Genomic DNA, 11,782 nt, shown 5'->3' with positions numbered 1-11,782 from the left:
TGGGACTGCAGGGTTGCGGTGGGCGGATCCAGAGGCTTGGACCAGCCTTTCCACTCGATGAGGTGAGCCACGCGGCCCTGGGCCATGGCAGTGGGCTTGGTCACATGGTCTTTCACCACCTGGGAAATACCTGAGGAAAGGCACAAGGCAGCCCATTTAAAAACTAGAAAAGCACTCAGAGAGCGCTGACCTCCGCCTGTATCGTTCTTCCTAGGTTGTCATACATTTGAACCTAAACTATTCCGATCCACGTGGCCATACCATGCCATTACACCACTAAGCGAAACACATAAACGGCTCCGGAATCCCAAATTAAATCGTTTCTTCCTTGGGTCATGTCTGACCTTCCCTGAAAATTTCAGCGAAATCCATCCATTACTCTTGAGTTATCTTACTAACAGACAGACAAACAAACAAACAAACAGACAAACATAACATCCTTGGCGGAGGTGACAAAGCAGTTAATAGTGAAACTGTACCAGTAACGCAAACAAGCATGTCACAATAAATATTCACAATTTCTGTCAAGATCTGCACAGACTGTACTGGGTGCAGCATGCATGCCAGCTCAACAGAGGAGAGGCTGCATGCAGGGCCAAGGTCATGGGAATTGAAAGATCTGTGCAGTCTAAAGATTCCACTAACAGTGACCTAAACATGCATCCATCTAAATTGCCGCTGCTTAAAACTTCAAACGGCAACACACTCGAATGGCAACAGACTAATAAGACAACATCAAAATGTGAGTCAATGTAAAGAGTGAATTGTTACCGTTAAATGAAGATCTGGCCAGAGCAGCAATCTCCTGAATGCTGAGGGCTTTCCTTGACTTGGGAAGCATGTCAGCAGGATCCTCAACCTGCGAGATTAAACCAATAGAAGAGCTTAACCTACAGGTGTAGGTTGACAAGGTGCCTCTCACCACATGGTATAACATACTGGATACCGACATTTAGTAGAGTTTGATTTATCATGCCCGTCTTTTTCTGAAAGAGCAATAAAACATCTACACAGAAAAAGCCACTGTATCAATCCTTGAAAATATCTGCCATTAGTGTCAAGGCAGAGAGCAATTTACAGGCGCTTGTGAAATCAGGGCCGTTTCTTCTGGCAATTTAGAAAATAACCATGTGCTCGTCCTTCTGGAGAGAGAGGCTGGAGACGACCTTTACAGCTCTTATGGATCTGACATTAACTGTTCGCTCCGACCTCTTTCTTTCCTGTAGTTAAAGTTGACAGGTGCATCTGCCACCCAACAACACGTAAAGACAACACTTCGGTTGAACACAGAGTTCAAGTCTATTGTCTAACATAGTCCTGTCAGTCAATCATTTCCAGTAAAAACACTGAATTACTCTAATGCTGGTGCTCTCGTCACTAAAATACACATGAATAAATGCCCACCTTCTGCCGAGCTCTAGTCCCCATCACCTGTCTGGTTAGCGGATGCATGGTGAGAGCGGGGACCTGTTGCTGGCCCTGTGCTGAAACTGAAGTGAGGTGAGGTGGCAGAGAGCCGCACTGCTTTGCCTGCATCACTGGCCCCGGTCCACGCGCCGCCTCCACTAAGCAGATGCTCAAGCCAAAAGCCCCTGTAAGCTTCTTGACAGACCATTCCTCAGCTCTTAGTGATAAAGTGCAGGGCGTCCCTGTCACCATGAAGCATATGGCTCTCCCTTCAATGGCGGAAGCTGCTCTGGATAAACTCTCGCAATGGAGCACTATTACACAGAGCTCTTGAAACAGGGTGGCCTAATGTATGGAGCATCTGGAGTCAAACCAATACCATAAGAAGGCAAAGCTCTGTGGAGTTCACAACAGTTCAGCCTCTCCATCTGGCCAGTGCTACAAGTGTAAGCATAATCACAAACTGAAAAATTAATTTAAGGTGAAAGTCTTTAGATAGGCTATGTCACATGGCAGGTTAAAGTTAGTAATGTGATCAATAACTACTTATAACTAGCTACTTATCAGATTGATTCTAGATGGGAAATATGTTTATGGGGGTTTCTTTACTGTTAATATTCAATTTAGGAACAGGCATAATAGGCAAGTTGAGGCTATTTTGTCTCAAAACTCCACACCGCTTATCTTGCTTGCTTGGTCCGCCTCCCACGAGTTTTCTAGACGGTTCTTTTAAAAGCAGACGGATGGGCCTAGGCCTTAAATGGGAAGAGACCCATTTCCACACAATAAGTCTAAACTTAAATGGGTCACCTATTTCCTTTCATCAAATCTAAGTCAAATGACTGTTCAATGCATGCGCAGCCAGGCTACAAAAATGCGGACCGGTCAGTATTACGCAGCGATCTAAATGGCAATTCAAATCCTGTTGAAAGCAACAAGTCGCTTTTAGACATTTTCCCAGACAACCCTGAAGATTCGTTTGCACGAAATTGTGGACTAATATTCGACCAGCAAGAGGAGACGTCGATTAACATGCTGTCTAAGAATGAGGTGGTTGTTTTTTTTCTGTGGACTAGCCTACACGATCAGTGCTGAGTGCTCGATGCTCTGGCAAAAACAAGTGTTTGACGCATTGAAAATGCTCCCTCTGGTTTGTTGTTATGGCAACGACAGACCCTTCACTTGCAGTGTGATAGCCTAATATGGTTGGAGCAGACAAAGCAAAGATTGAAGATGACATCGGTGATTACTATTTGATTAGTTGCCAAATGCATATGATGTGTCACATCAATTACGCACAGTTTACACCAACCATGACTGATGAATCCCCTTAACTATTCATAGCTTCTCAATACAATGAACCGCAGACCGAGGCCTGTTGGCTTTGAAAGTTGTTTTAAGTAGCCTAATATTTCAAGCTTCATTTTCGAAACCTATAGGAACCCACAACATTTCAGAAGAAATATTGCAGACGACCGTATGCGTCGGTGACAATTTCGACCTTGAATAATTTCCACATCTTGTTAGAGCCTTTTTTTAAAATGCTTTAGGGATACTGTTAACCTATTCTGTAGACTGTACCTCTGGTAGCCTTGCCCAGTTGAATTTCATCTGCTTTCTTCTTGCACAATTGACTGCTTGTCAGAACGATGTACAACCGATAATGATGGCCTTGGTATTAAACGCCTGTGGAGCGCATACGAGGTTGGTCATAGCGATTAGGTAAACTATCAAGTGTCGTCTAATGTAGAGGTTTGGAAAAACATCTGCATGATTAAGAGTGATTTAACCCATTTTTCCAAGGCCACGTAAACAAATCTCCGCGCGCTAATAGCATAAGACAGCGAGACGGCGCTATCTAAGCGCGCGTCCATGAGATTGCTGGCAAGATCATTTTCAGGAACAACACTATAAAGCCGCTGTGCAGGACCTCGCTCGGTCTCCTGGCAACAGAAAACCACTGCCGCATATCAATTGACTATTCATTGTAGGTTACGTGATGGCGTAGATGACATGTCCAACCTAGCCTCCTTCTCACAACACCTAGGTAGGCTACTACATGTTGTTTGAGACCGTCACTCCAAAGGAGACAAGCAACAGTAATGACTTAGTATGGTATACTGTGCATGCACAAGAGCAGTGATGTGGACATTTCTTACCTTTATGTTCAATTGGGGAAGCGCTGTCAGAAGCATTGCACATGGATACAGCATCAACCACAAACCTAAACAGGATTCGGTAGCATCGAAAGTGAAATGGCTATTACACTTTACTTAGCCTAAGCTTTGGGAGATCAGGAAATTGTAGGCATCCGCAAAGAAACGCCACACTTAACCTCCCAAACGCGTCCCCTCGGTCTGTCCTACTGGCGGCGTCATCGGCGCAGCAGCATCTGAAGACCCACCTTGACAAGCGCGGTTTCTTAAAGCCACAGCAGCTCAAACTTTAGTGTGGTTCCCGGCCCCGGGTTGTTTTATACCAGGATAGCGTGGGGTAAAACTAAAACTATGAAGCAGAAGTTTGGTTAAATTATTCTGATAAACTAATGAAAGATATAAGAAACCATCAACTTCAGGCTACGCCCACAGGCTGCATTTTATAGCCTGCAATGAGTTTCAATTATAGCTTTGGCCGGCTATTACGTCAATGAGGTAAATTAGGTTTAGACATTATAATACAGGAGCATGGTTAGTTCCCAAATTAATTTCGAATTAAAGGTCACATGAGTCAATTTTTACCTTACCAGTGCTAATGAGCATGTTTAGTTATTTGGGTGGTAGCCCATCTGATTGCTACCAACGCAAAAACACCAAAAGACAGTCGTTTGTTTTTTGGGATATCGGAGTCTGGGAACGTAATAAAGGGCGAGGAGAATGAGGGAAAGTTTCTCAATTTTACTCATCTGCTCCAAAGGTGCCTCTCATGCAGCGTTAATACGTCCTCCCTCGCTCTTCACTGATCTACATAAAGAATGATGGGGCGGCAACAATGGGATAGTCCAGCCCTTCTATCTTTCTTTATGTAGATCAGTGAGGATCGAGGCCCGAGTCGCTAGGGGGGGACGTATAAACGCTGCATGAGAGGCACCCCTAATCTCCGCTCACGACTGAAGACCGACATTGCTAGTATGCTTTTATCCCGCACGCTCAGGAACAGTTAACAAAATGACGCAAAGCCATCACGCAATACACTTGTGTTAGTAAATGATTGGGCACACAGATACAGGGCGCTTAGAACAGGGTTCTTCAGGCAGGGTTGACGAGGCAGATGTTGTGGTGGTTCTACCCAATGACACTGATGTTTTAAGACTTGAAACTAAATACAATAGTGGGTAGAATATGTGACCTCTAAAGGATGGGGACAAATCATTTTACACTGAGGTTTAAAAGGCTGCCAATCTTGCAAGAGCGGTTCTTCAGTCGCACAAAAACATTGGACAGGCTCAGCAGATACCACACTACATGCTAAGGGACTTGCACCAAATTAGGTAATGTATGAAACAAACCAAGGCAATATACGCTCATAATGTTGAACATCTAAAGAACATAAAAAGGCAATGTCTCAGGACCACTCCTCAGCAACTTGATAGTCTTTTATTTGCAATGTTCCGTTTCTCCTGCTTTTCCAGTTTCTGATGCGAAAAAAGCATTAATTCCTTAAATAATAAAGAAAGCAAAATATATTTACATTTTTTTTCTCAATAAAACTGTAATCAGTGGATCATTGTAAGCACCTCTCACCAGCTGGAGGGGAAAAAAGAAATCTTAAATACAGAGAAACTGCCACTTCTGCTGGAAAAAAATACATGGCAATACATCCGATTTTTTTTAATTTCTGAAAAATAAAACAAAACAAAAAAACCCTTTAATATATATGTACAGAACGCTCCTGAAATGTGTTTCCACTTAGAGAGTAGAAAAGGCTTTAGGATCATTACTGTGTCATTTCATCAAGTCGATTTCTTTCAAGTTTTAATTATGATTTCATCTTAAAAATACACTGCAGGCTTGCTCTGGTACAGGCCTTCTAACAGAGGCCCAGACAGTTCTTAAATGCAGAAGAGGTAAAATGCAGACGAAAGGGTGGAGGACAAGGGGCAAGAGCAAGAGGTGTGGGGTGGGTGGAGAGGGATGGCTTAAAAAGGAAGCATGTCAACCTTGCCTAGTAGTTAAGGTCAGAAGGTCAAAGTCCATCCCATGTCTTCCTGGTTCATCCTCACATCCCCACTGAAGTGAACACAAAGCAAAGGGAGAGGGGTGAGGAAAGGAATCGCAGACCTGGCTCAAAATCCATTCGTCATTTTGAGAGGTCAGCAAACACTACGCTTGTCTTCAACATCATTTTTTTTTTTCTCTTTTAAAAAAAGCACTCCAATCACTCTGCGCGCGCGCACAACCCCCTAAGTAAGAGTATAAACTTGGGTCAGAGGTCACACAAAACATCACGGCATGACACCCCTCTCATGCCCAAGAAACACAGGATATGACACCATTTCATCTATACGCGCGTGTCACATACTAGGTTGCATTTATATTTCTATTAACATAAGAGCAGCGTTGGTTTGTATCATTTCAGGAATCTTATTTTTTTTTCCTTTTTAAAATGCTGTAAATGATGGTGTGATGACGTAACGCGTTGAAGCATTCCTGCAGAATCATTTTTTTTTCTTTTTTCCCCACTTTTTTTTTTATTTTCATTTGGTGGACATTTTGCCACAAAGAGGAGACAGGAGATAATGAGAGAAGAGAAGAGAGATTGTAGTTTGTAGTCATGTCCAAGGGCATCCCTTAGACAACAGGGAAGGGCAGCTCAACGAGCATCGTGTTCGTTTAGTGACAAAATCCTCCTCTCTCCCTTTCGAGCAGCCTCGCTTGCACCGCTCCTCCTGAACAGCGGGGGGCGACAGCGAGGCCTAGCTGTTGTCCGACTCGTCCTCCGCCTCCCGCAGCCAGGTGAAGAAAGCAGTAACGGACTTGAGGGCCACGCCCTTGCCCTGCATCTCAGCCGGGTCCTTGCTGGACTCCCACTTGTAGAAGGCCTCCTCTTTTATCACGTCTTCGTCATACAGTGTGTCGAAAAACATGCGCAGCAGGTCTGACGGAAGGGGACAGGAAAAAAGGGGAGACCTCAGTTACTTCAAAACTCTTTGGGGGGGGGAGGGGGGGAGAAATATATATAAAAGTATACAGAGAATGACTTTGCTGGCAAAACAACTACAACGGTTACGGTGACTTACTGGCTGGTTGTTCCATGCGCACCATGAGGGCCTGGAGGGCGTAGAGAGCCTGGAGCTCCTTCTGCTCATCAGACAGGTACTTCTGCAGCATCTTGGCCCTCTGGGTAATCTGTTCCACATCCACCTTGTAGGGATTCTCACCTGGGAGGAGGTCAGGAAAACACAACAGCCTCAAGACCTTTTTCAAGACACTGAAATTAAATGTTAACACCAACTTCAGCCATACGGGGAAAACTGAGGATACATTTCTACTGATTTCGCCCTCAATTTCTCAAGTTCTCTGCAAAACCACACATTTTGCAGTGGAACAAAGTTGTGATGTTAAAGATTAGTATTTGTACTTCGCAAATGAAATTCAATACTTCCCAGGCCTTATTTTGAGAACATTTTGATTTTGAAATACTTAAGAGATCACATGGTCTCATGATTCAAATGTGATTATCCCATCAACAACTCCAGGTGATTTGAGATCTCAATTCATCAGGATCCTCAATTTTCTATACAACTGCACATGGCTACCTTTTCATTAAAGGTGTGAATGTTCACCTGCCCAACAATTTGATTTGATTAGGATTCAGACTCAGAGGGACACGATTTGATTATCAAACGATTCTCGATGTGTGTCACTGTACCTGGCTAGCGCAAGACCCAATTGATTGTGTGGAATACTCTCCATGGAACAGAATTCAATAGACCCGAGTTAACCTTTTAGTCACTTCATACACTTCAATACGATACTGCCCAATGTTAACGTTACGTTATGTAGCTCAAGTGTTTCTCTTGCCTTTGTCATTACGAAATGAGCCGCCTGACTGAATGAAACGTGTTGTATATGGGCAAAGGAACCCACTAAACATGTTGGATGCGCAAATCAGTTTCAGTTGCGTTGCATTGACCTTTGGTGGCAGTCTGCTTTGAAAAACGATTTCGTCTACATTTTCAGCATCGGTCATTTCATTTTTCTGCGTTGATGCAAGTACCTAACGAGCACCCTGTGCTGTTTATTCTGCCTTGCGCTACAAAAAGCACTATAAAACACATTACCAAACGTCCATACAATTAAATTCAGTTTACATTCAAAGACCTATTCTCTCATTTCTAAAGCAAGTTGTTTGAATCTCCAACATTATGGCTATTATACCAGGTATTTGGCACATGACCTGAACTTTAACTACAGTTTTTTTTAGAATTTCTGTCAACCCCTAATAGGGCCAGAAACTCCTACTGCATCTCATAAAACCCCGCTTGGCAGCAGGGCAGTCTGGCCTAGATCCACTCGGGAAGTGAAACGTGAGCTAATTCATCTACAGCTGACACAGCTGGGATTACAGCCACAAACTTCTCTTCTCAAATCTTCCCAGAGGGCCGTCAAATTGCCCAGGGGGCAGGGGCTTTGCAGCCACCATTCAATTTGGTGTCTCAAGGTCAGTTTGGAGCGCAACAAAGTAAATTGATCTAAATTCCATGTAATCCAGTAACTTAATGATAGCAAAACAGGTGTTTCTGAAAATACATCGGATAAAGATGATCTTGCTATAGTAATAATAGACCTCTGAAATTCCCCTACAAAATCTTTGCCCATAGAAGGAGATGCGGGTGTTAATTGAAACTAGCTACAGTATGTCAAGTTGCATTGCAAGTTATCTCTGGGGTAGGAAAAATCTAAGCTTGCCGTCTTAACCTACCAAGATCACAGGAGCCACTCGAAGCCAGAGGACAAAAGTGTGTTGAGCATAACATCTGCAATTCAGACTTCTGCGATCATTCAATCCCCCATTTCATTTTCCCAAAGGGGAAAAAAAAAGAGCCAGATACCAGATATCAAAGCTGCCAGCTTTTTTTGTAGGCGAACTTCAGTGGTCTATAGCATCAGTGTCTGACATTAACGTTGCGAAGGGGCTCTACTCACAGATGATGGCAGCCTGGCAGACAGAGGTCATCAGCGCACGCACAAACTGATTGGCGCCGATCTCCTGTTCGTCCAAGTTGGCCTGAGGAAGATGAGGAAGATGAGAAAACGTACAACACAGTTAGATTATGACAGGGCTCATACACATTTCCACCAGAGAATTTCCATGACTTTTCCATGAATTTTTCACAAATTTCCAGGACCTTATATTTCTCAAAACCTCACATCAACTAGTACTACATTATGTTTGCCAATCGGTTGTGACACAAGTGTGAGACATGACCTGCCCAAATGAGATATGTTTCCGAGTTGAATTGGGTAAGGCAATTGAATTGGCATTTTCGAATTCCATAACTTTTCCAGGTTTTTAAAAAACGTATGAACCCTGTTATGAACCGGTCCATGAATTAAGACAAGAGTTCAGCTGTCCGCTGTCAAGGATCGCAAAATGAAAAGGAAACGTGTGCAGTTCAAGCATATACCGCAACCAGGTCCCAAAACACAACCTGATGCTACAATAGGTTAGTCACGGCTAGTGCATGATCTCCAGAGACGAAAACTACAGTAATGACTACTGCTGACAAAAATCTGCTGCTGCCAATAAAAAGTAAGTTGCAACAGCAATGCTCAAACCCATTTCATAAGGTTTCATAAGGTGACCTAAAGGTGACCTAAGGTGATGTCCAGAGACTATGTGTTTTACATTACATTTCATGTGCATGTGGGTGTACGTGCTGTGGCCTACTCACGGCTTCAGGTGTGTGTGTGTGTGTGTGTGTGACCATGTGCACTCACCTCCACCCAGTCGTGGATCCTCTGGTTGTTGGCCTTGTCCTTGAGGAGTCTGTCCAGCTGCTTCCCCACCTCCTCCCCAGGCAGCTCCTTCTTGCTGGGCTTCTCCGACTCCTCTCCCAGGGTGTACTCCACCTTCTGCACAGGGCACAGCAAAATCACACCGACCATCACCAACTCAAACTAAAGCCGACTTCACATCATTATATCAGGTCACGCAGTATCATTTGCACATCTATGGACAAATACGGGGCGGCTCACTACACTCTGTACATGTGTATTCACTGACAGCTATGGTATATTGTGGCATGTTTGAGCTTCTCACAATCCCTAATACTGCATGACATATTAGAGCAGACACTGCTTTCTAACACTTCCATGCTGATTAAGCATTTGATTGTCAAGCGCCAGATCAAGCCCTGAGGCCAGCACTGAGTCTGACTGTGACGCACACAGAAATCCAAAGTACAGCATTTCTGCCACTGTGCGCAGCAGCAGCATCTCACCTGTTCCGTGACAAACTTGTTTACGTCCTCATCCTCGGGCAAGAAGTCCTTCCAGTTCAGTCCAGCCTCTTTCCAAAGGGCACCAGCCTTTTTATGGCTCTGAGGAAAGAAAAAGGCACAGCGCACATTCAAATATGAACAAAGAAAAGCAGAAGGATTAAAAAAAACCTAGCTTTTAGTTTGAATTGAACTTGAATTTAGAAGACATACCAGTCCTTTGCAGAGCAAGTTGAGGATCTGGACCAGGAAGTCAGCAGCTTTCCCCATCGGCAGTAAAGGCTTGGCCACCTCCCTGCAGGCACAAAGAATAACGGGTCAGACACACTTACATGTGCTCTCAGCTGACATAGTCACCTAGAGCGCTGTGAACGTAGTCCAGGGCCTAAAGCAAGGGAAATGTCAGCGCCCCGAGCAATCTCACTTTGAACATCTAAAATGGCCTGGCTGAACGCCAGCTTCACTGCTCCCCTTGGAAAACTGAGGAGAACCCAAGGCAGTCCCAGACCAATGCTCAACGGAGAACGGGTCTAGTGTTAGCCGAGCTAGGGGTGAGGAGAGCGCCACAGGGCGCCTGACACTCGGCTGCATCTCGGTGAGCTCACCTGAAGAGCTGGCCCATGGGGATACCTCCCTCGTGCAGCATAGGGGTGATGATCTCAGCCAGGTAGAGCCAGATGTGGGGAATGTCTATGGCCATGTCGTCAGCCATCTCCAGAGTCTCCTGCAGCCTGTGGGGGCAGAGAGAAAACCAGAACCAGAATCAGAACGGAGCCATTTGGCCACACCACCACCGAGAGCATAAAGTGCTTGTGACGGACATGTACAAAAGCCAGCTAAAAAGAAAAACTCTACAAAACATACATACAAACAAACATACAGAATTAAATGTCAAGGCCTAGAGGTCTATGTTTACAGGCAAATGGCAATAGTTGGTCACAGAATAAGTAAATCAGATGAAGATGGACACAGTGATGACCAGCGCCAGCCCTAGATAAGAGAGACGGCGTGGACTGACCCTTTGTAGTATTGGTCGGGGGAGACCGCGCCGGCGCTGACCAGGTGGCGGAACAGCTGCCCCAACTTGTCCCTAGCGATGGTGCTGCGCTCCAGAGTGGACTCCACGCCGTTCCGCACAAACACGAAGAGCAGCGACTCGCTGTTCAGCTCCTGCACACACTGGACTGCCTCCTACACACACACACACACACACACACACGTTAGTGGCTGTGGTGCATATGTGCTTGACAATCATACCATTCACCTGGCACAGCAAGGCGTTCATATCATGGTTTATGGTTTCAATAAGCAGGTGTCCTCAGGTCCAAGTCGTCAGGTGAATGATTAAAAGCTCCTCAGTTCCTGATTCCCATCAGTGTGAGCCAGTGGCCCGGGCACAAGGCATCACACTGAGGTCATTAGGGGTGTGACTGAGTGAGTCACAGACGTTTAAAGGAACTTGGACTAATGCCCACCACGAGGTGAGAGAACGACACACTTTCTATTCAAATGGCCACTCTCTACCGGGAACTTGTTTACAAATCGATGCAATCCAGCTGTGTTAGTAGTACTGGCAGAATGTCTTCATTGCTTACTGATGGGCCATGTAGTGAGCTCACTGACGTGTTTGTGTGTGTGTGTGTGTGTGTGTGTGTGTGTGTGTGTGTGTGTGTGTGTGTGTGTGTGTGCGCATGTTTTTGAAAGTGAGAGCAGGTGTCTGAGCAGGTGTTCTGACCTTGGTGTCGTTGATGTGTAGGTACTCCTCGATGATGGCCTTGGCCTTCTTGTCCACATCATCCTCACTCAAGGCCGGTTTGCTGGGAGGGGGAGTAGGAGCAGCCTCCCTCTTCACTGTAAAGAGAGGTGGGGGGAGGACATTTAAATATATTGTCCACTAGTCAACTGACGGAACAAGAAAAACTGCAATATACATCT

At 44.9% G+C, this 11,782-nt stretch overlaps 2 protein-coding genes and 1 non-coding gene across 6 annotated transcripts in view; all 3 read right to left on the bottom strand.

The window, feature by feature from the left end:
* The window catches only part of fam131aa (family with sequence similarity 131 member Aa), a 7,074-nt gene extending 3,299 nt beyond the window's left edge, over window positions 1–3,775 (bottom strand). The window contains exons 1-3 of one of the 2 annotated variants that reach the window (XM_062525039.1): window positions 3,567–3,775; window positions 772–859; window positions 1–130 (exon numbers count right to left, since the gene is read on the bottom strand). The exon at window positions 1–130 is cut by the window's left edge and continues 56 nt beyond it. In XM_062525039.1, the coding sequence (XP_062381023.1) occupies window positions 1–130; window positions 772–859; window positions 3,567–3,620 (272 nt within the window). In that variant the 5' untranslated portion in view covers window positions 3,621–3,775. Of the gene's footprint in view, window positions 131–771; window positions 860–1,404; window positions 1,801–3,566 lie in introns of those variants that run through there. The other variant, XM_062525032.1, reaches the window with a different exon arrangement.
* A 1,206-nt stretch (window positions 3,776–4,981) lies between these two features.
* Window positions 4,982–11,782, bottom strand: part of eif4g1a (eukaryotic translation initiation factor 4 gamma, 1a) — a 32,652-nt gene continuing 25,851 nt past the window's right edge. For all 3 annotated transcript variants that reach the window (XM_062525005.1, XM_062525021.1, XM_062525012.1), the window contains 9 exons: window positions 11,583–11,698; window positions 10,866–11,038; window positions 10,453–10,578; window positions 10,061–10,142; window positions 9,851–9,949; window positions 9,348–9,482; window positions 8,553–8,634; window positions 6,644–6,784; window positions 4,982–6,501 (listed from right to left, as the gene is read on the bottom strand). In XM_062525005.1, coding sequence (XP_062380989.1) covers window positions 6,320–6,501; window positions 6,644–6,784; window positions 8,553–8,634; window positions 9,348–9,482; window positions 9,851–9,949; window positions 10,061–10,142; window positions 10,453–10,578; window positions 10,866–11,038; window positions 11,583–11,698 — 1,136 coding nt within the window. In that variant the 3' untranslated portion in view covers window positions 4,982–6,319. The remainder of the gene's footprint in view (window positions 6,502–6,643; window positions 6,785–8,552; window positions 8,635–9,347; window positions 9,483–9,850; window positions 9,950–10,060; window positions 10,143–10,452; window positions 10,579–10,865; window positions 11,039–11,582; window positions 11,699–11,782) is intronic.
* Window positions 11,199–11,274, bottom strand: LOC134075770 (small nucleolar RNA SNORD66). Its single transcript, XR_009938492.1, has one exon. It is a non-coding gene; the product is annotated as a small nucleolar RNA SNORD66 (small nucleolar RNA).

Source organism: Sardina pilchardus, chromosome 2 (assembly GCF_963854185.1).
Source record: "Sardina pilchardus chromosome 2, fSarPil1.1, whole genome shotgun sequence".
In the NCBI taxonomy this organism is placed as follows: domain Eukaryota; kingdom Metazoa; phylum Chordata; class Actinopteri; order Clupeiformes; family Clupeidae; genus Sardina; species Sardina pilchardus.
This window is presented reverse-complemented; position numbering and strand designations above follow the sequence as displayed.